The sequence below is a fragment of the Sciurus carolinensis genome, chromosome 18, assembly GCF_902686445.1.
Source record: "Sciurus carolinensis chromosome 18, mSciCar1.2, whole genome shotgun sequence".
NCBI lineage: Eukaryota > Metazoa > Chordata > Mammalia > Rodentia > Sciuridae > Sciurus > Sciurus carolinensis.
In genome coordinates, this window is record NC_062230.1 from 11,703,479 (window position 1) to 11,723,087 (window position 19,609).

The 19,609-nt window shown below is 40.1% G+C and overlaps 1 protein-coding gene across 1 annotated transcript in view; it reads left to right on the top strand.

Annotated features, from left to right (window-relative positions):
• Sdk1 (sidekick cell adhesion molecule 1) overlaps positions 1–19,609 on the top strand; it is an 881,670-nt gene that overhangs the window by 534,232 nt on the left and 327,829 nt on the right. The window contains exon 5 of the mRNA XM_047533731.1: positions 5,846–5,979. Coding sequence (XP_047389687.1) covers positions 5,846–5,979 — 134 coding nt within the window. The remainder of the gene's footprint in view (positions 1–5,845; positions 5,980–19,609) is intronic.

Here is a 19,609-nt window from a genome sequence, read left to right on the forward strand (position 1 = left end):
CTCCATTCATATTTACTGAATGGGTAAATTTTTCCACTTTTTGGGGTTCTGAGTATCAAAATGTAGTTGCAAGTTCAGAGAGGAATAGCCAGAACAAATATGTGAGTGTGAAAACCTAAATAGTTTCTTCTTCTTTTGCATTTCACTTAACACAATTATCGATTGCATTCTTTTATTTATCAGGTTCTGTGCTTTAAAAACTAGGGAAAATTGTGGATAGAACAAAATGTGTGTTCAAATCCACAGGACTTTATGGGACACACCTTACCTCCTTTTGCATCTATAGTTAAGATGACAGTCAATATGGAAGAATTGTACAGAGGTGAATTCATAGAAATTTAACTACCTTTTCCATATACTTGCCATTATGAACTTAACTACACCTGCCAATTTCTGCGTGGCCTACATTGAAGTGTTTTGGAAGGCATGGACCTCTGAGGCAACTTACTGGCTGGGGTCTTTGCTGTCTCTAGTCTCCCCTCTCTGGAAAGCACAGTGTATCTCTACAGAATAATTACAACTCTCAGATTTGATGGCTGCCTGTGTCCTCAGTGCCTGCTTACCTAGGACTTCTGGGATCTCTCCAAAGGATTCATGCATTCTCTTAATGAACACGACTTCACTTGTTATTTATGTTGGTTTGAAATTCTGGGAAACGGGTTTCCCAGATTCTTTCCTCACTTACTTTCCAAATGTCTTTCATCCCAGAGTCACTCACTGGTGGACAGCAAGTGTTTACTTCCTGACTCAGTAAACATGTCACTCTGGTGCTTTAACATTTATCCAGTATCCAGGGACTCATGATTGCCAAAACTCCTTGGAAGCAATTTTAGTTCTTGTAATTATATAGCTAAGGCAAGTTCATCAATTCCGAAGTTGTCTGCCTCAAACTTGCTATTAAAGTGGGGCTTGAAATCCAGATTACACCGAGAACATTGAGCTTTAGAACCAACCCATTAAAAAGTTGTCTTGTTAAAATAGAGAATATTTCAAACATTTTAGTTTTTTTAAGGGCTTAAAAACGAGTGTTCTACATTTTCCTGCACTCTGATTTTTTTAATGTATTTGAATGTCGATTAAAACTAATCAAATGTTACTTTAGCATTTCTAATGGTAAAACTACAGACTCAAATTATGCTTTTATATGTTATGGGCTAAGTTCTTCTTTTACTGGACATTACTGAATTTGCATCTTAATATATAATTCAGTATCCGTATTACCCTCCTAGTTTGTGTTAAAATGTCAGAGATCAAAATACTTACTGGTAACCAAAGATGATTTATCTTTCCATGAAAGCCAAAGGATAGTTTCATTGCAAATTTTGTAGCACCCCATTGAAGCTTCTGGATCCCTCCTGGAACTTCTTTTGCCCACAAACACTCCTAGGGGAAGGTTTTTAAATGCTTTCTGTCACTTCCTATAGTCTATAAATAACTCAACATAGGTTCCATGGTCCTCAAACAGTATATTCTTGGTTCAGGTTATTTTCCCTCCCACTCCCAGTCACAGGCCTGAGAACCCAAATAGTCACTCAGTACTCAGTGAACAAAGGTATTTGGTTCTGCTCCCATGAATGTGTACTCTGACTTTTCCTTCCTGGTCTTGAGGTTCCTCAAGTACCCATTGGACTGTTTCTACCAACCATAAATCCTATGCTTCCAGGATTATTGTTAATGTCACATTTCTGAAAGCAAATGATCTATTATGGCATGAGGAACATGACATCCCCTGGAAATGGGTGGCAGGAAGCTCCACCATACACTCCCCAACAAGGTGGCCCTTGCTTTGTATGCCCCAAGGGTGGTCTAGGCATCCACCTACAGGGTCACTTCCTCCAGGGAAATTTTTTGATTAGTACTAATGATCAGAGACAACCCCACCCCCAGGTAGTTCCTCTCTGCCTAAGGCTTTATCTTTGCTGAATTAGAGAATTATTACTTTGTCTAGTACCTCATGCATGTGTTGAAATCAAGTGAAGAATGTCCAGAAACTTAAGAAGTGCCCACTGGAGACTGTCATCCTTTCCTTAATAGCAGCATTTTCTTTGTTAGTGAATCTCCGTTGTTATGTCAACAGACTGGGTTCTGTCTTGTGAAAACCCTTTCTGTGGTAATGGTTAGTACTTAAGTGATCCTCTAATGTATCCTTTATGAACCCAACATTCTAGTTTTCTGAGCTATAATTCATTTCACACATATTGAACTTAGATTTTTTTTCCTTACTGTTTTCATTACTAAACCATGGAATTAGAAGTTAGAATTATGAGGTTTCATTTTTAAATATAGAATTAAAATGGGGAAGACTAAGGAAATGATTTTATATAAAGCCATGTGTACATTTCTATAAAGTAAAAGGAAAACCTCTGTGGCTGAGTACTATAATTTTCCTGTGAATTCTATGTAAGTTTTAAATGAATTCTCTGGAATTATGGTCTAACAAAGCTGAGTAGTTCATATTATGGTCAAAGTATTAAATTTTGCTAGCATAATTACTTAGCATGCCCTTGCATTCCTTTAGAAAATTGTTCTTCTGATAACGAAAGTAATACTTGTTTACAGTACAAAAGTTGGAAAATGTTTTTAAAACATAATGCAGAAGAAACTAACTTGCCTCTCACAACTCAGAGGCTACCCACAGCTGCATGCTGTGTGCACACATGCATGAGATGTCATGTGTTGGGCGGTTTTCTCTGCACACAGAAGAATACAAGTGTATTTCATCCCGAATGGATGCTGTTGCATGGGCTTTTTGAATCTGTGTCAGCATGTTGTTGACTTCTAGAAACAGAAACTCTGGCTCAAAACAAGCTTCAATATGACTGAGGTGTGGTGTCCCCAAAATGGGATGTGCAGAGGTAGGATGGCTGCCAGATGGGTGGTTGGTGGGCTCTGCCAGCTGTCAAGGACCCAAGGACTTTCCATGCTCTCTGTCCTGCTACCCACTTTGACAGTTTTGTTCTGGGGTCATATCATCATGGCCATAAAATTGCCACCATGAACACCCGGAACAAATGACCATATCTAAACCTGATGTTGAGACAGGTAGCCTCCTTACACGGCAAGCTGCCTGGGCACATGTGGCTGCCGCGGGAAAGCAAGGTCCTCTGGGCACATCCAGTGCTGTTGCCAAAAATGGTTTCTTTTCTTAAAGCATCACAACAGTTACCAGGACTCAAAACTGATATGAATGGTTTTAGATATTTTATTTGCATTTTTAAAAAATTAGTTTCCTTTGTAGAAATTCTTTGTTCAGAATAATTTGGAGAAAAAAATAAGAGTAGTTTTATGGGGAACTGATTCTCATCTACCTAAAATTGTCTAAGATTTAACATTGGTGTCTTTTTTTTTTTTTTTGTAAAAAAATAAAGATTTTTTTCATGAATAGTGACTTACACATGTATATAAATTAAAAGCTAAGAGAAAAAAAGAGCTTAAAAATAAAAACCCTAGGCTGGGGTCGTGGCTCAGTGGTAGAGCACTTACCTGGCGCATGCGGGGCTCTGGGTTCAATCCACCGCACCACATAAAAATGAATGAAATAAAGCTATTGTGTCCATCTACAACTAATAATATATTTTAAAAATAAAATAAAAAACCCTTATAGATGTAAATTTTAATGTTTTTATTCTTTTTGTACTTTTTTCCCCCTCTTTCTATTTGCTCTTTTCTTTTAAGAGAATTATAGTTACAAATAATATTTGGGCTCATCCTGACAGAATCGTACATGAATGGAATTCAATTTGAGTTCATGTGGTCCCTTTTCCCTCTTCTTCTCCCTTTTCCCTCTTCTTCTCCCTTTTCCCATTCTCCTTCCTCTACTCTATTGATCTTCCTTTTGCTCATCCATTTGTTTATTTTTGATGGTTTTTTTCTACTTATACATAAAGGAGAAATTCCCTGTGGTGTATTTATATATGCACATAACATGATTTTTAAAAAGTCATTCTGCATTTCCTCCCCTCTCCATCTCCTTCTTCTACTCCACTGAGCTTCCCTATAGATTTATGATATCTGATTCTCCCCTTTTTCTTTTTTTTCCTCTAGCTTCCACATATGAGAGAAATTTTTATGTGCTTTTAAGTTTTCAAGATCCTTGAAACAATGTAATAAATAATATAGAAAATTAATGGGTATTTTATAAGACTAATTCTGAGAAATAATAAGCATATTTGAAATTACTGTGGTAAAAATCAGATGTTAATGCAAAAAGTTATATATTCAGTTTTTAAGTTATGCTATTAAATGTGTATAACTTCATGTGTAGTAAATATTCATATTTAATTTTAGGTGCAGTGTAACATATACTAAAATAAAATGGAACAATTTCTATGGTTCTATAAAAGAACCTATAAAGGAGTCATAAATAATTATAGTACAACTCTTTTGAAATACATTTATGGTACTAAAAATTGAAAACTTCCTAATAGGGAATTTTTCCTAAATGAGACATGAAATAAATTAGCCATAGAGACCTAGAATGTAATCTGTCCTGTGGGAGCCTTGAGTGAGCAGTCTCTCCTTAAACTAATTTTATGCAATGTTTAAAAACCAAGAGTTTTTGAAAAAGCTCTCAAAAGGTAACAGAAAGAAGAGGTTGTTATTACATTAAATTGCTCATGAGAGGTTCCTGGGTTTGCGTGACTGCCCAATTCCAGAAGGCTCTGACTGGGATCAAAAAACAAACAAGCAGCTCTGTCCCTGCCAGGTGCCGCCTGCTGGCGCAGTCCCCTGGGTGCCCTGGGGTGCCTGGTGCTAGAGATCAGAGCACAGATGAAGTGATGGTTCTGTGCTCAGAATGCATCTTGCCCTCCTTACCCAATTCACCAGCCAGAGAGCAGTTTACCCATGTTCACACTTTGTGTTTTTAACAAATTCTACCTCCCCACTAACCTCCTTAACTAGCAAAAGGAATATAGAATCCTAACAGGAGCAAAGGACACTGTGGGGCCCCTTTGCAATGAAAAGTAGCTTGGACTTACGTCCGTAAGTGTCCACTCTGTCTTTATTATTGACTTTCATTCTCTTAAATGAATAGCACAGTGAAAGTCTTTATGTGGAGCAATTGAAAGAGTTACTAGTCTACTTGTGAAGGAGCCTGGTCGCCTTGTGACCTTGGCAGGTAGCTGTGGCTCTGAGAAAGGGCAGGTGGGTCAAGGGTGTCACCAGTTCCTTTCACATTATACTTGGGACATTTGAGGAGGATTTGGTCACAATCACTTGTTTGCATTCTTGGGATGTGGAGAAAGAGCAGGCGAGGGTTGCTAGTGATACCGGGAGAATAGAAGGGTTAGCACTGTGCCCATTGAACACCTCCTTCTACTCACCAGTATAAACATAAATATGCAAAGGTTCTAGTGAACACCCCCCCACACACACAGATGGAGAAAATCATGACAGACTCATTTGCCCTGGATTAAAGATTTTACGGTCTAACCTCTACTTCAAAGGTTTGTGAGCATTTCCTGAAGAAATAACCCTTCCTGAAAGAAAAGGGACAGCTCCCCTAGAACTTTTCTATGGCCTTGTGATGCATTCTCAGGGGAATCTCTGAGTTTTAGCAACCACTTGATATATGTATTCCAAAACATTGTCTCCTCACAGTCAAGCTTGGTACAGACGTGGAGCACCTGAAACACTCAGACATTTATGGTCACAGGGCTCCAGTGGGACAAGAGAAGACTCTGTTGCCACATTCCTAACGTGTGCCTGTGTATTGTTTTTGTCCTTTCAGATCTTTTTTAAAACTCTACACATTGCTGTATAGTTGGCCTCATGAATTTATTTTGTCTTACAAATAAAAAGTTCTCTGGAGTGGCTTTGACACTGTCTCTACTTTTTGGAACAGAGCCATAACACTGGAGAATCAGCTGGTGATCCTTGCAACGACAGCAAGTGATTCCGGGGCTTATTACGTGCAGGCTGTCAATGAGAGGAACGGAGAAAACAAGACAAGTCCTTTCATTCATCTGAGCATAGCGAGTGAGTTTTGGAATTCTAAATGATAATTCCTAAAGAAATAAAATCTTGTCTTAATTAATAACCACAGTCTGATGGAACATTTTGCAATGAATCTTCTCTCTCTCTCTCTGGTACAGTAGTTACGGTTTAATATTGATCCAACATCAATAGTTTGAAGAGCTTCAGAGTTGTTGCTTCCTTTGAAATGATTTGCAGAAATTGTGAATTGAACTGTTTTTTTGAATGCAAGATCTTATTTGTCTTGTGGATTTAAAGAAATGTTTTGTACACTGTTGATGAGTATTGGTTTAACAACAAAAAAGTCTTTTGACTTATATGAATCATATCCATGAACTTTATTTGAGACTAGATCAGGTACAGGTTATGTTCCTTTAATAATAATAATATCCTTAAGGAAAAAAATGTATCTGTGAAGTTGTGTTACAATCACCAGTATTTAAACACAGTTGATGACTGCATTGCTATCTGATTTAACTCAGAGCATGAATCATGAAGGGAATGTGCACAAATCACAGTTTATGTACAGTTTATTTGAGGACATTTTAGTTTGAGGACACTTTAAATGTTTGGCCTTTGAAATTGTACAGCAGGAGTTAAATCTAGGGAAGGGGAAGATAACCCAAAGCAGAAACTTTGAACTACAATGGATCCACATATGCAAGTGGAGGGCGTGTCATCAAATGTGACAGTGTGAAGCTTCATGGTACAAAATGCAGTTATTATGCTGTTGAGAAAATGTGGTTGGGAAATAGTAATGCCAGATGGTGAATTTCAAAATATTATGATCGTGTCATACAAGAGTGAATTATATGGGTCTGGCTGTGTAGTAACAGATTTCATTTTTTTGAACAATGCTTGAAGGTTTCCCCTTTGGGCAGTTTGAAAAGTGCATGGCATGCAGGGGGCGGAGTTTGCCCCACATGGTCCTTCAGGACAATTGCTTTCAGCCCAGTAGAGTTCACAGGGTAAAGGTTCATAGCAAATGCTGGGTGCTAGAGTTTGTAGATTAACTAAGTGATCCTTACCTGCCCGCCACATCCTGGTAAGTGATGTGACTTGCTGCCTGTGTTTCATCCTGCCATCAACCCCTTCATTATCAGGAACTGAATCCTGCTCCCCAGGCTGGAGAGATGTAGCATCAGTGAGGCCTTTTGATCTTTTGAGAGTTATACCCTTTGACTAGGTGGGAGTTCACTAAATCCAGTGCATACTACAATTGCCATTTAAAGGATCATCTGAATTGAGTCAAAGGAGAAATGAATATGATTTATCGAGATATTTTCAACAGTGATAACAAAGGATGGAAATTGTATTATCAAGTAGATTTTGATTATTTTTAATGATTTCCAAGTTTTACAACTAGAGCCATTTGTTCTGTTTAGCAAACCTGATTTAGCACTCAATAAGATAATAATAGTCAGAGATGGTAGAATTCTGAGTCAGAAACAAGGAAATTGACCTCAGTTTGTTTGAAGAGGTGAAACATAATTTCACAAAAATTCTGTTACACTGGACACACAAAGTGATAAAATAGTTTTCACTTAGTGGTTTCCTATAGGTCAACCTATAGAAAACCTATAGGACAACTTATAGAAAACAAAACTGGTACATGCATTTGCAAATTGCTATATAAATGCAATACCATGGCATTAGATAATTGGAATATGTGGATTTTTTTCAATAATTTCAGTTTCTACCCCAACTAAAAGTATATTGGAAGTTGCTCATAAATATTATAATTAACTGACTTTCATTTTGTTCCATTCTATGTTGTTATCTTTTCATTGGCACCAGAGAGAATGTGAAATATAATGAGGTTATGATCTGGACTGGGGGAAAACCCACATTTTGTTCCTTTATATATTCTTTGCTTTTTATCAAGACCAGGTACAATATGGGAAGGAAGGACTTTGAGGAAAACTTCCTTATTTAATTCCTAGGAGCACCTTTGTTTGACACATTGGATTTAGCTAAATGTTAAATGGCACCAATTATGCATTTTCCCACTAAAGTTCTATTTTGAAAACCTCTAAAGATCAGAAGTCTTGATAAATCTGCAGAACTCCCCAGAATTGTGTGTTTAAATTAGGCTCTGTTTGGACGATGGCAATGCTGTCGGCAGTGGGAGTTGCGGCTTGGGCCCTGATGCCTGGGGAGCACTGCAGGCCCCTCACCACCCTGGATCTGTCATGAAATTAGATATTCAAAGTATCCTTTCGCACCTTGGCACAGCTTAATGTGTCTGTGGACCTAGACATCTTTTTATTCTGAGTTAGGCTTTTTGCGAAAACACCAAGATTGATGAATTTTTTTTTTTTTTAATTTGCCAGCAGCATTTCTGAAGAATCAACGATACACAGCCAATTATTGTTTAACGAAGACAAATTTTTTTCCTTGGTGTCAGGAGAGTAAAGTAAGGACCTTTGTGTAGTGACTACAGTCAGAGTAGCAGGGTACCAGGAGTCAGATTCCTGGTGGATTGCACTGCAGTTAAGCTAACAGTGGAATGTCCTTTGTCCTGCCTCTCCTTCCCCCCTCTGTGGGGGCAGCAGGGCAGCGGAGTGGAGCAGCAGGGCTAGCCTTGTCTCAGAGCTTGTAGGTGAACGATGTGCTGTCACTACCAATGGGTGGAAAAATATTTCCAGAACAACTGCATACCTCAGAGTTCAAAAACCTCACTACCTTTCCAGTTGCTGAATATTTTGGCTATGCTTGAAGCTTGTGGGAAGCAAAAGATAAAGAGAGTATGGATAAAAATAAATAACTTTTTCAAAGCCAGGAGTGTTAGAAGTGAAATGCAGCCCTGTAGTGGCCCCACCTGCTGCTCTGTACGCTTTCATAGATGGTGTTTTTATGTCTTAAGGCTTCTCCCCTGTTTGTGTGGTTAAGAAGATAAACTGCAGCCTGGGCAGCATGGCTATTCCTGTCGGGAAGTCCAGGAGGTCTCTGAGCTCTCCATCTCTGGCCAGTAGGGAAAGCTTGCTGCCTTCGCAGGGGCGGATTCACTTTGAAGTTCTAATGTGACGTGAAGCCAGCAGATGTTAAGGACACAGGTGGGACTGCCGAAGCATCCTGTATGAATTTTTCATAGCAGGCTCCTGCAGCTCAAATGCACACCAGAAAAAGAATCGGGCTGGACTCGCCTGAGAGTAGACATTTCTATTCTGAGGTCAAACACAGGCAAGCTTTATAAACCTGTCAACCTGCTTTTCAGTCCTACTTTGAAGATTTTACATTAAGTTCACTTTTGTGGATCAAATCTTCTGAACTGAATTAATATGTGAATGGGAGTTTCTTCTTAAAAAAAAAAAAAAAAAAAGCCCGCAGTTAGGAGATAAGAAGAATTCTGTAGAGTGATTAATCAATCATTGTTTAAGTGCCATTGTACATAGCTCAGACACATCATCAGTTCTGATCCAGTATTCAAAATGTCCAGTGTAATGAGATTCTCTACTAGGGATGAAGCTTAGATTAAAAAAGAAATGACTGCCTCTCTCCTTCCTGCTTTTTTCACCTCTTTCATTTTAATGTCTCCTCTTCAAACAACATTTGCAGATAGGATATCATTTCAGCTGATCCTCCTTCAGGCTGACAAACCCTTGCTTTTAATTCTGAAGACCACTTAACATTCTTTTGTCCTCTATAATGCTAATTTAACTACAGACCTCATATATGGTTAGTAGTTGAAAGTGGATTCCTGAGAATAATGTCTTTGCACAGTCATTGGAGAGGACTGCCCTGTAAAACATGGCTTTTGTGTGCCTGGATAGAATTCTATCTCACTTTCCTTATGCCTTTAACATTAAAGGGGGAGAAGGGGCAGGCATAAGCCTTTCAAATGGACTCTGACATAACTTGAATTGATAAAGCAGTAGGAACAGTTTGAAATACACTCTTACTCAAAATCTGTCTAGGGACAGGACCCACATTCCAGGTGATCAGCTTAGAATCAAGCTGCAACTCTATAGGTTGCATGATGCTTTACTGCCAGAATTTTCAGATAACATAAAAAAGGAAGTGTATTTTATAGTGAGTTTAATGGTTTAGCCACATATGGAACCTGCTAAGTTGGGTGTGTAAGGAGACAGAGGTGTGTGCTGGCTGTGGCCCCTGGAGCCACTGACGGGCAGGACCGACTTTGGGGCTCTGCACTCTATAGATCCTTTATACATACTCCTTCAGGAAGTGACCATTTATTACCCCATAACCTAGGAATACTTAGTTATGTAGAAGTTGTAAGCATTGATGTCATACCAAAGAGAGAAAGGCAAAGTATAAACTATTTCAAGTATCTTGCTCATCATAAAAATTCCATTCCATCTTTGGTTGATATCTCATGACATGATATACACTTTGTGAGTGGAAATTCCTATTTCACTTGGTCATCCTAATAATGTTTAGTTTTTTGGCTGAATTCCCAAGACTTGTGTGCAGAGAATTGTGTTTCCTGGTCATATGATATTCACTCCACATTTAGTTTAGTTTAAACTAAATATCCACATGGATAACTCCGCTTCTGCTGGCAAAGGTGAACCATAGCCTATTGGAGTGTTCTGAAAGCAGACGGGCACAGGAGGGCATCCTGTCCACTTCTTAATAGGTGAGAATGTACAGATGCCCCTGGGATAGCTGGCATACCCAAGTAAATACTTGATCTGCATAATGAACAATGGTAAGGCTTAGTTTTTCCTTATTTTCACTGAAAAACATAAATTAAAATGTCAGTTCTAATATTTTATTTCTGAACCCCAAATGTACACATATGTGTATGGATTGATCAATGAGGTTAAATTCTGAGGCCAGCTGGTGACGGTCAATAAGACTTCAGTAAAGACAAGAAAAGACCACAAAGACTGAAGAGATAAAGCCACGCACCCCAACACCAAGACTGGGTCATTTCTGTTGCCCCTTCTGTTTTTCCTGTCTTCCTCATCTCCCCTATCTCCCCAGCTTTTCTTATCCCAAAGCATCTTTCTTTTCCTTTTTGTGATTTATCCCATCCTGCTTTGTCATGGGTAAATCTTAAAGAGTAAGGTTCAATGTGAACTGTAATTTGCCCTGAACTCTTGAGCCAGTCTGCAGTAACCCAGCATCCCTGGCCTCCAAAGGCAGCATCTCCCACTGGGCTGTGTCACTTGGAGCCCATGGGGACTTCCAGAGGGGTAAGCAGGCAAATGGCATTCTCAGGGAATTTGTCCAGGTCCTTTCTTATACTCTAAAATAAGATGTGTCTGAGGATACCTGAGGTCCAGGTGACTCTCCTTTCGGTTGTCCTTTCCTCCCGTACAAGAAGGCTTGTGTGTCACTCATCCTGCTTTTCAGCTCCAGCTTTATCCAAGGGTATGAATGCCCAGGGGCCAGACATTCTACATGTCAATGGCAGAACTGAGAAAGTGAAAGACTCTAATAACTGGGAAATAAATCATTTTGTAAATCAGGTTTTTTAGTTCTTTGTTGTGTATAAAACCAGGTGGGACCCAGACACACTGTCAGATGACATTTCTTTACAGACATTTTCATTGATTGCTAACAGTGATAGTTCCCTTGTTCTTGGGACAGGAAAGCAGTTCTATCTCCTTTGCAGTTTGGGGGCCCCATGAGTGGAATATAGTGTGTCACTTTCAGGCTCTTCCCTGTCCAGGCCACAGGTCAAGAGGGTTAGAGTTGTTGTTTCTCCAAAGTCATGCAGTCCTTGGGTAAAATTTAAATTTTATGCACATATTTTTTCAGAGACTATGATGGAGTGATCAGAAAGATAACTTTCAGTCAATAAATGCAGTAGGATAAAATTCTGGAGGAGGAGGAGGATGGAAATACAAATTCAAGAAGAAGAAAAAGAAATAGTAAAATTTCTTACTATTAAGAGTTAGAGTGTGTTCATGTCTTTTTAAAGTGGGTGATGATGTGTATCAAATCTTTAGATCTGTTCTTTCAAATATTTAGATTCCTTTGAATACATACAAGAGTACAGCAATATTTTATTTTATTTAAAAGTACACCAGAATATTAAAATACACTGAAAATTATATTATTTGCAGCCCCTCAAATTTATAATGAAAAACTTTAGATGTTGACCTAAAATGTTGGAGAGATAGTTTTACAAAATTTTTTTCAGGTCTTCTAGAAGCATAAACTGCCCTAAGCTGTATGCATGTTCAGTGATAATTTCTAAATACAGAGTGAAGTTACATGATCCTCCCAGCACACAGATAGATGAGGGCACTAGCTTTCCTTGAGTGCCATATAAATGTGTTCTTGTGTGTTTTCCCTGCCCAGTTCCACAACAACCCTGGAAACAAGGACCAGCTCCATTTCAAGCCAAGCACACAGAGGAACGTTATGGACCCAGTCAGGAGAATGTGAAATAGTAGGTTGAGGACTCAGTCAAGGCTTCTGTGACCCCAAACCTTGCTTTCTCCCGTAAAAGGGAAACAGCATGTGCTTCAGAGGTTGGGTGTGCTCTTGGTGCAAGAGAAGGAAGCCAGAAGACGAGACTTGGGGTGAGGGGTGTGCCCCAGCGAGCCCTCTTCTGTTGCAGATTCTGTAAGAGCTCTCCACACTCCATCTTTAGAGGGGCCTGGCTTTGTGTCTAAAAGCAGAGGTCTTCTGTTTTGTTGCCAAAACCACTCCAGTAGACATTCATCTAGGTGATACCAGTGTGCTGGTCACACGTGTGGCTTTGAAGTTGAAATCTCAGGGTACCTGGTGAGGCACATTTGGGTATTAAGTGAACACAGATTTGGCTTTGGGGTGCTATGGGAGGTGAGCCTGGAATCAGTGCTTGCTAATGGAGCATCACTACAATAAGTTACAGTTTACAATAATGTAGTGGTTATTTCATCAAAGCAGCAATACATGGGACACCACATCGGATATGAAGTAAGACATGATCTGTCCCGCTGGATTTACACAACTGATGTGCATGATCAAACTCACTGATTCCCAGATGTTACTGTTGAGCTGTTACTGTTGAGCTGTTGTGCAGGTTTTGCACAGTGAGTAAACTCCAACTAGGGAGTAAGGTAGACACTCAGGAATATACTTACTACCAAGCAGAACTGACCAGTTGGATTCAGTAAATGAACCGTAAGTATTCACTTACTTCTCCCAATTATGGTTATGATTATTTAAGGGCACAGAGTATCATTTGGCAATGATTTGCCTAATCAGATTTTTTACAAACTCCTCCACAAAGCTGAACTTTAATAATTCCTCTGAACCACCTTCCCTCCCACCCTCTTGTTAAATGTACCAATTTAAATTATTATGCTCAGATATTTAAGCGTGGGAGTCCCTTAATTGTGGTACTTTTAAGGGCTGGAACTTGAAGTAGTCCTAATAATGTTTACTCTTGACTCCGGGATCTAATTTCTCAAACTTAGCCCACAGCTACAAGGCTGAATTCAGTTGACAGGGAATCTGAGATAATTTTATTGAAGGCTCATAATATGTGAACATGGCATTTCAGAACTTACACCACATTTAGAGGGATTCAGCACTGTAACTTGCTCACGTGGTAACTTCCCAACTCGAGTCACTTTGGATATGGCATATGTTAAAGTGCTGGATCTGCTTTTCCTGCCATGATAAGAAACCTATAAAGGCCGTAAACAAGTGGGATGGAATATTAAACTTTCCTCACAGTTGTTCTATAGTGCTGGCATACATCATCACACATCTTGTCTGGAGAACTCCTAAACAAAGCAATGGTCACTGACTGAAATGAGACCACAGAACTACTTGTAAGTTATAAATGTAGTTTTCATAGAAGACTATATCTACTTAATAGTGAAATACAAATCATCATCCTGGTTAGTTCCCTGGTGTCTGACTTTTGGTTATTCTGGGCTAAACAGTTCTATTCGGACCTTCCTGGTGTTCCTTTTATGAAAGAGTTTGGTATTCTGAAGATGCTCATTAAGAAGCTCCTGTCTCTTTTCTCAACCTTAAGAATTTTTGAGATTTTCAAAATCCAGGTATGTTTGATTTACTGGGCAAATTGTCTTTTCATATCTCATCTTTCAGGAAAAAATATGAGACTATGTGAGTTTCTGGTTTGAAGGGAACATGGAGGGTGGAACCAAACACTGCCATAATAGTATGATGTTTGTGCTGAGGGTATGCCTGGTGCCTTGTGGTAACTTTAACTTCAGCTTATGAGCCTGAATGGGAAGACATGATTTGACCCAAAGTATAATGAAAACATGTCATTGTAGTAATAATAGCAGCAATTTATTGACTGTCTACTATATATTCAACATGCAAACATTATATTCAATTAAAAACATTAATCCACATTTAATCCCCATTTTAAAATCATGAAACTATGAGGTCAGCATTATTTATTCCTATTATATAAATTAGAAAACAAACCAATGGAATAAATTACTTGCACAGGCTTACAGAGTTAGATGGCTTGATTTTGAACTCCATAGTGTAGAATTAGTTTTGATTTTTAAAATCATGTTGAAACTTATTACTCTGGCTGCTGTAGTATATACAGCCTGACAGTGGTCACCTTTGATCACAGTTCATTTCTACCTTTACCACTTAGTCATAATGTTTTATTACTGATCACTGTAAATGATGCTCTTTTGGCTCTTATAGAAAGCAATTACAGCAGGTAATTAAAATTGTAGATCTTTACAATGTGGTTGAGAATACTAAATCAAGCCTTAGGAAAATTAGGTAAAGTATCTGTTACTGTGAAAGACCACTTAGCAACTTTGAAGTCCATTACCAAAGCCAGGGTCAGTACTGGACTTCTCATTTTCCAAAAACATTTTTTCTCTGAGGTGGAAAGAAGTAGAATTTATATCAAAAATAATAGAGGCCAGAAACTTATCCAAAGATGTAGACTGTGTGTTCCAATTAGTGAGTTCTTAGCAATAGTCTTTGCCTGTGATTCTTTTTACTTCAGGTAATTATTCTGCTGGTGCCCTCTCACCTTTTGTGGTCTTCAGGAATAGTGTCTTAGCACAAATCAGCTCCCAGTCTTCCAGCCCCATGTAGCTCCAAATTTGGCAGAGCAGGACATGGGAAGGGTAGAGAACCCCATGGCCCCTGATTGTCAGCACAACTTGCTCTTTTGCCTAGGAATATCTGGCAGGTGTAGCCTTTTAAGACTATTCCAAAGACTATTATTTTATGTAGTTTTATAGAATCATAAAAATGTGAGCTGAGAATTTTCTGGTTCACCTCAGTTATGAGCTCGAATGACCATCTGGGGAGTCAGCAGGCTGTAACAGCTCTGTGATTTTCCCAGAGAGCAAGACACAAACACAAAACCAGAAGCACAAAGCTCAAGTGAAGCCCTTGAGAGAATGAATGTCTTCCCAGCATGGACTTGAGGAACAGGAGCTAGACAAAAATGAGTCAGAGAGAGCCCTCCAGCTGCGGGAACACGGTGGTTGTTGACTGAGGCACTGTTAGTACAAGGGGTCCCCCCTGGGTCCACATGCCCACCCTGTTCCACTTCCAGCTTTCCTTGAAAGATTGTTGCAGTTTGTTTTTTCCTGCAGGTTGTCACTGTGGTTTCACTAATTCAGAGAGGGTTGACTTTCATTTGGGGAAGTTTCCAGCACAGATGTGCTCCCGCATTCAAGCCTCCCCTTCCTCTCCATCCTCATTAATCAGGTAGAGAAACCACATACATAAGTTTTACTTTCTGTTATTAGTTGCATTCAGAAAGTGTAAGTGGTTTAGTACTTGTTACTTGAAAGAGCTCCTGATTGAAAAAATGGCCTCTGACAAAAGTTAGACACAAAGGCACCATCATAAAGAAGTGAGGTGAATAGGCAAAATTCTGACCTTTTGTTTCTTTGTTCATTTCAGTTATGGTGTCTTTAAAATCATGACAGTAAGCTATTTATGTTTATGTTTGATAAAAATCTAGGAAGCAGTTCTGTTTGTTCAAACCCTCTTGAGGCATTAAGATATGCTGCGTCCTGTCCACCTGTTGGGTTTGTGCCTGAAGGACTGATATCCAGGACTCATGCTTAGTCCTGAGGAAGCTAAATGAAGAAGACTCAGGACCTTGCCCGTCCCAAGCTTCCCCATGGCTGGGAGAGGCAGCATCACCGAACCAAGAAGAGGACAGTGTACTGACGCCAGATGCGCAGAGTGACGCAGAGAGTCCTGCCGGGCATTGCTAGCAGAACTCTATAAACATCTTTTATTTTATGGAGAGAGGCACCACCAGTGAGATGATTAAGGAAAGGACATTTGGGGAGAATGGTGCTCCAGTGCTCTGTGCCAGCAGGGACTATTGTCATTCCTGTACTGTCACTTGTTCCCTTTGTTTCACACCAGTCTTCCTAGCAAGACTCTACCTTTCATGCAGCCTCACTCCAAGACTCATTCACTGTGGGGCTTTGTCTCCCATCAGAACCTAAGTTTCACAAGGGCAGAGGTTTTGTCTCTCCTTTCCCCAGGTGACACAGTGACTCAGTAAACACTTGTCTCATGAATGGAGGAAGCATTGCAGTGAGCCATGTCTTCCTGTCCCTTGCTCGACTCTCCATCCTGCTTCCCGGAATACCACCTCCCTGGCAATGGGCTTATTCTCCTCTAGCTCCCTTCTCTTCAGTGTTCCTCACTCCTTTTGGTTCTTCTCACCCCACATGTGAGGAGTCTCTGTTGTCCAGTTTTTGGTGCCTTATTTTGTTACTTAAAGCTTTCCTTTTTTTCTGCCTCGGAAATCTCCTTCTTGGGACTTTTAAGTGTCACTTTACTCAAGTGTTATCTCCAGGCTCGAGGGCCAGTCTGGATATCAATCTTTGTTAAGTAGAAGTTAACAGAATGAGAGAATTTTAAATCCACTCTGTCTCTAAAATATTTGGTCTTGGATGATTCTAAAGGAATCATTTTTCCATACCTCAGCTTACGTATGCTGATCTGCTAATGGTAGGCTTCAAATCATATTGGTTTCTAGGTTCCTTTGAGTGCATATGAAAGAGCAATCTAAACTTTTGTTTACAATATGCTGGAAATGAAACTTAAACACTTAAATAGAAACTTAGACTAAGTGAGGGTGATAGTTTTTTTCAAATTCCTTTATGGAGAACATGGATAAAATATTCAAAGGCCATGTTCTACGAACATGGTAGTAAGAGGTCTGTGCTTGGTTTGAAGTGAAAGTTGAAATAGAGGAGGAAAGGAAGAAGAGAAGCAGTGGGGAAGGAATCCTGCTGAGCCCCCTCAGAACGATGGGAGCCCTGCAAGATGAAATGAAGAGCAAAGCAGGCAACACTGGAAAAGGGGCGGGGCCTATATATTTAACAGTCATCATCAAGAAAAAGGAATATTGAAAAATCTTTTAAATATGTAACACTTTCTTAAGTCTAGAGTCACCTGGGTTTGGTCAGGATGCCTTTTTTGTCCACAGGTGTTTTTGATATGTGGCAAGGGTGGCAAATTATGGCACTAAATAAAGTGTGGTGCTTGGACCAATAATGTCAGCACCATGGTGGGAGCTCCTTAGGAACGCGAAGCCTGAGCTCTTCCCAGACCTACTGAGGCAAATCATGTATCCTAACAAGATGCTCAGGTGACTCGTACACACATGAAGACTTGGAGAAACAAGATCCGAATAAGCTCCCAGGTGATGCCAGTGTGACTGGTTCCCAGTGCTCCACCTCAGTGGCGGAGCAAAGTTCTATTGTTACTCAGAGATCCTGTGGCATAGCTGGTCCAAGTATGGTCCCCAGCCTAGAAGCACCAGTATCACTTGGATGCTTGTTGGCATGAAGATTCCCATGACCCATCCTAGGACTGACCAGAATCTGAGAGTGGAGTCTAGGAGTCTTATTTTAACCAAAGTTCTGGGTAATGCTAATGCTCACTACAATTTGAGAAGGACTCAAATTGATTTTCTAGAGAAAATCTCCACCAACCTCATGTTGTTTTGGGCATCAAGTTAATCTAGGGAAATGGCTAGGAATATAATACCCAGAGATCCAGTTTAATGAGAGAGGAACTGAAACTTTCACCACAGGCTTCCCTGTGTCCAAGCCCCCAGACATCTGTTTTGCATGGATCCCAAATGCACAGTTTGTTTTGTGCAGGCATAAGCTGATAGTGCATTGCTTATTCTCTTTTGCCACAAGCCTGTTCAACCTTGGGTGCTGCCCCTGCCTGTGTATTGAGCAATTCAGAAGGCTGCCAGTTCTAGAGGTAGGGGTGGGCGGATCTGATGGTACTTGAGGCTTCCTTGTTGTATAAGCCCTGTCAGAATTGCTGTTCTGGGCCCTGAGTTCTGGAGCAAGATCATTCTTTCTGCAGAAGAGAACTGTTGATGATTTGACAAGGACCAACATCTCACTCTAAAGAGTTTCTGGGCACTGATAACACTGAGTACCGGGAATTCCCTAGCAGTGCCCTCACCATCCTCCTGCTGGCTGTTCTAGGTGTGTGCTTCCTGTCCCTAAACCTTAGGCTCTATTCTACTAGAAGTCCTGTGTTCTGGAAGATGACATCTCTACAGAGCATACACAAAGGCTCCAGACCAAATGCTGAACTACCTTATGCAATTGTTGCTGATGCTGTGAGGAGCCCAGGTTCTGCTACACCCTGGAGAGGGGAGGGACTTGTCTAAAACCCAGGTGACTGGCAGGTATGTCCCAGGTGCCCCATATCCTATGGTAATGGTCAATTGGCAGTTGTAGCAACCAAGGGTGACTCAAGTAAACACTTTGAGAAAGGTCTGGTCGTCCCATCAGACCAGCAACCTGGGACAGCTGACATGCTCTTCAAGAGTGAGGATCACACTCCTTCCCCTTCACTTCTGCTTCACTGAAATTGTTCTCACTGATAACCTTGAACCAAGGCTGGGATGAAGCAATATGAATCTACATAGTAGAGAGGAGACTGTCACCACAGTTACCACCAGAAATTTGCCACAACATATGTAGGGTCCAGCGCAATGCAAACCGGCCCCTTTGGGGAGGAATTCTCAGAAGACCTAGCAACCAAAAAGAAGCAGGTGGCTCAACTCACATTCTCATTTGGTGGAAATGCATCCAGCAACTGCTTACACCCCCTTGGCTGTTGGATTTCTGAAAACATGACTGTGGTACTTAATGGCAGAGGATCGTCCGTAGCTCCATGCAGCCCTGCCTTCCCCAGGGTCTTGATTTCTTGGACACTGGGGTTTGGCTGAGCACACAGGGCTGGACCTTAACCTTAAGTCTTTGCATGGAGCTGAATGTTAACCCAAAGGGGGAAGCCAGAACCCCTTTCCTCAACTTTTTGTTAACTTATATGTACTTCAGAATTCTGCATAGTACCAGCTCACACTGCTTTGTCTTCTAGGCCAAGTTGAATTTCTTGGCTTCAGATTGTCTACTTTATAACCACAGATGGGATATGATTTATTAGCTTTGTCTCTAACTTTTTTTAAAAAGGAGCGCTTATTGTGGAAAAGAAATTGTTAAAGTTCCATCACCTGCAAAATAGGACTTGGCTCTTTCTTCTCTGAATTAAGTAAAATCAACCTGTTTTCAATTGGTGATATTCCTTTATTACTTTTAATTCATTTTTTAGCACATCTGATTTTTTTATTCATAATGCTTTTGATGAAAATTAATTAGTTTCTTTTAGACCTGAAACAATATTATCACAGGCATTCAGG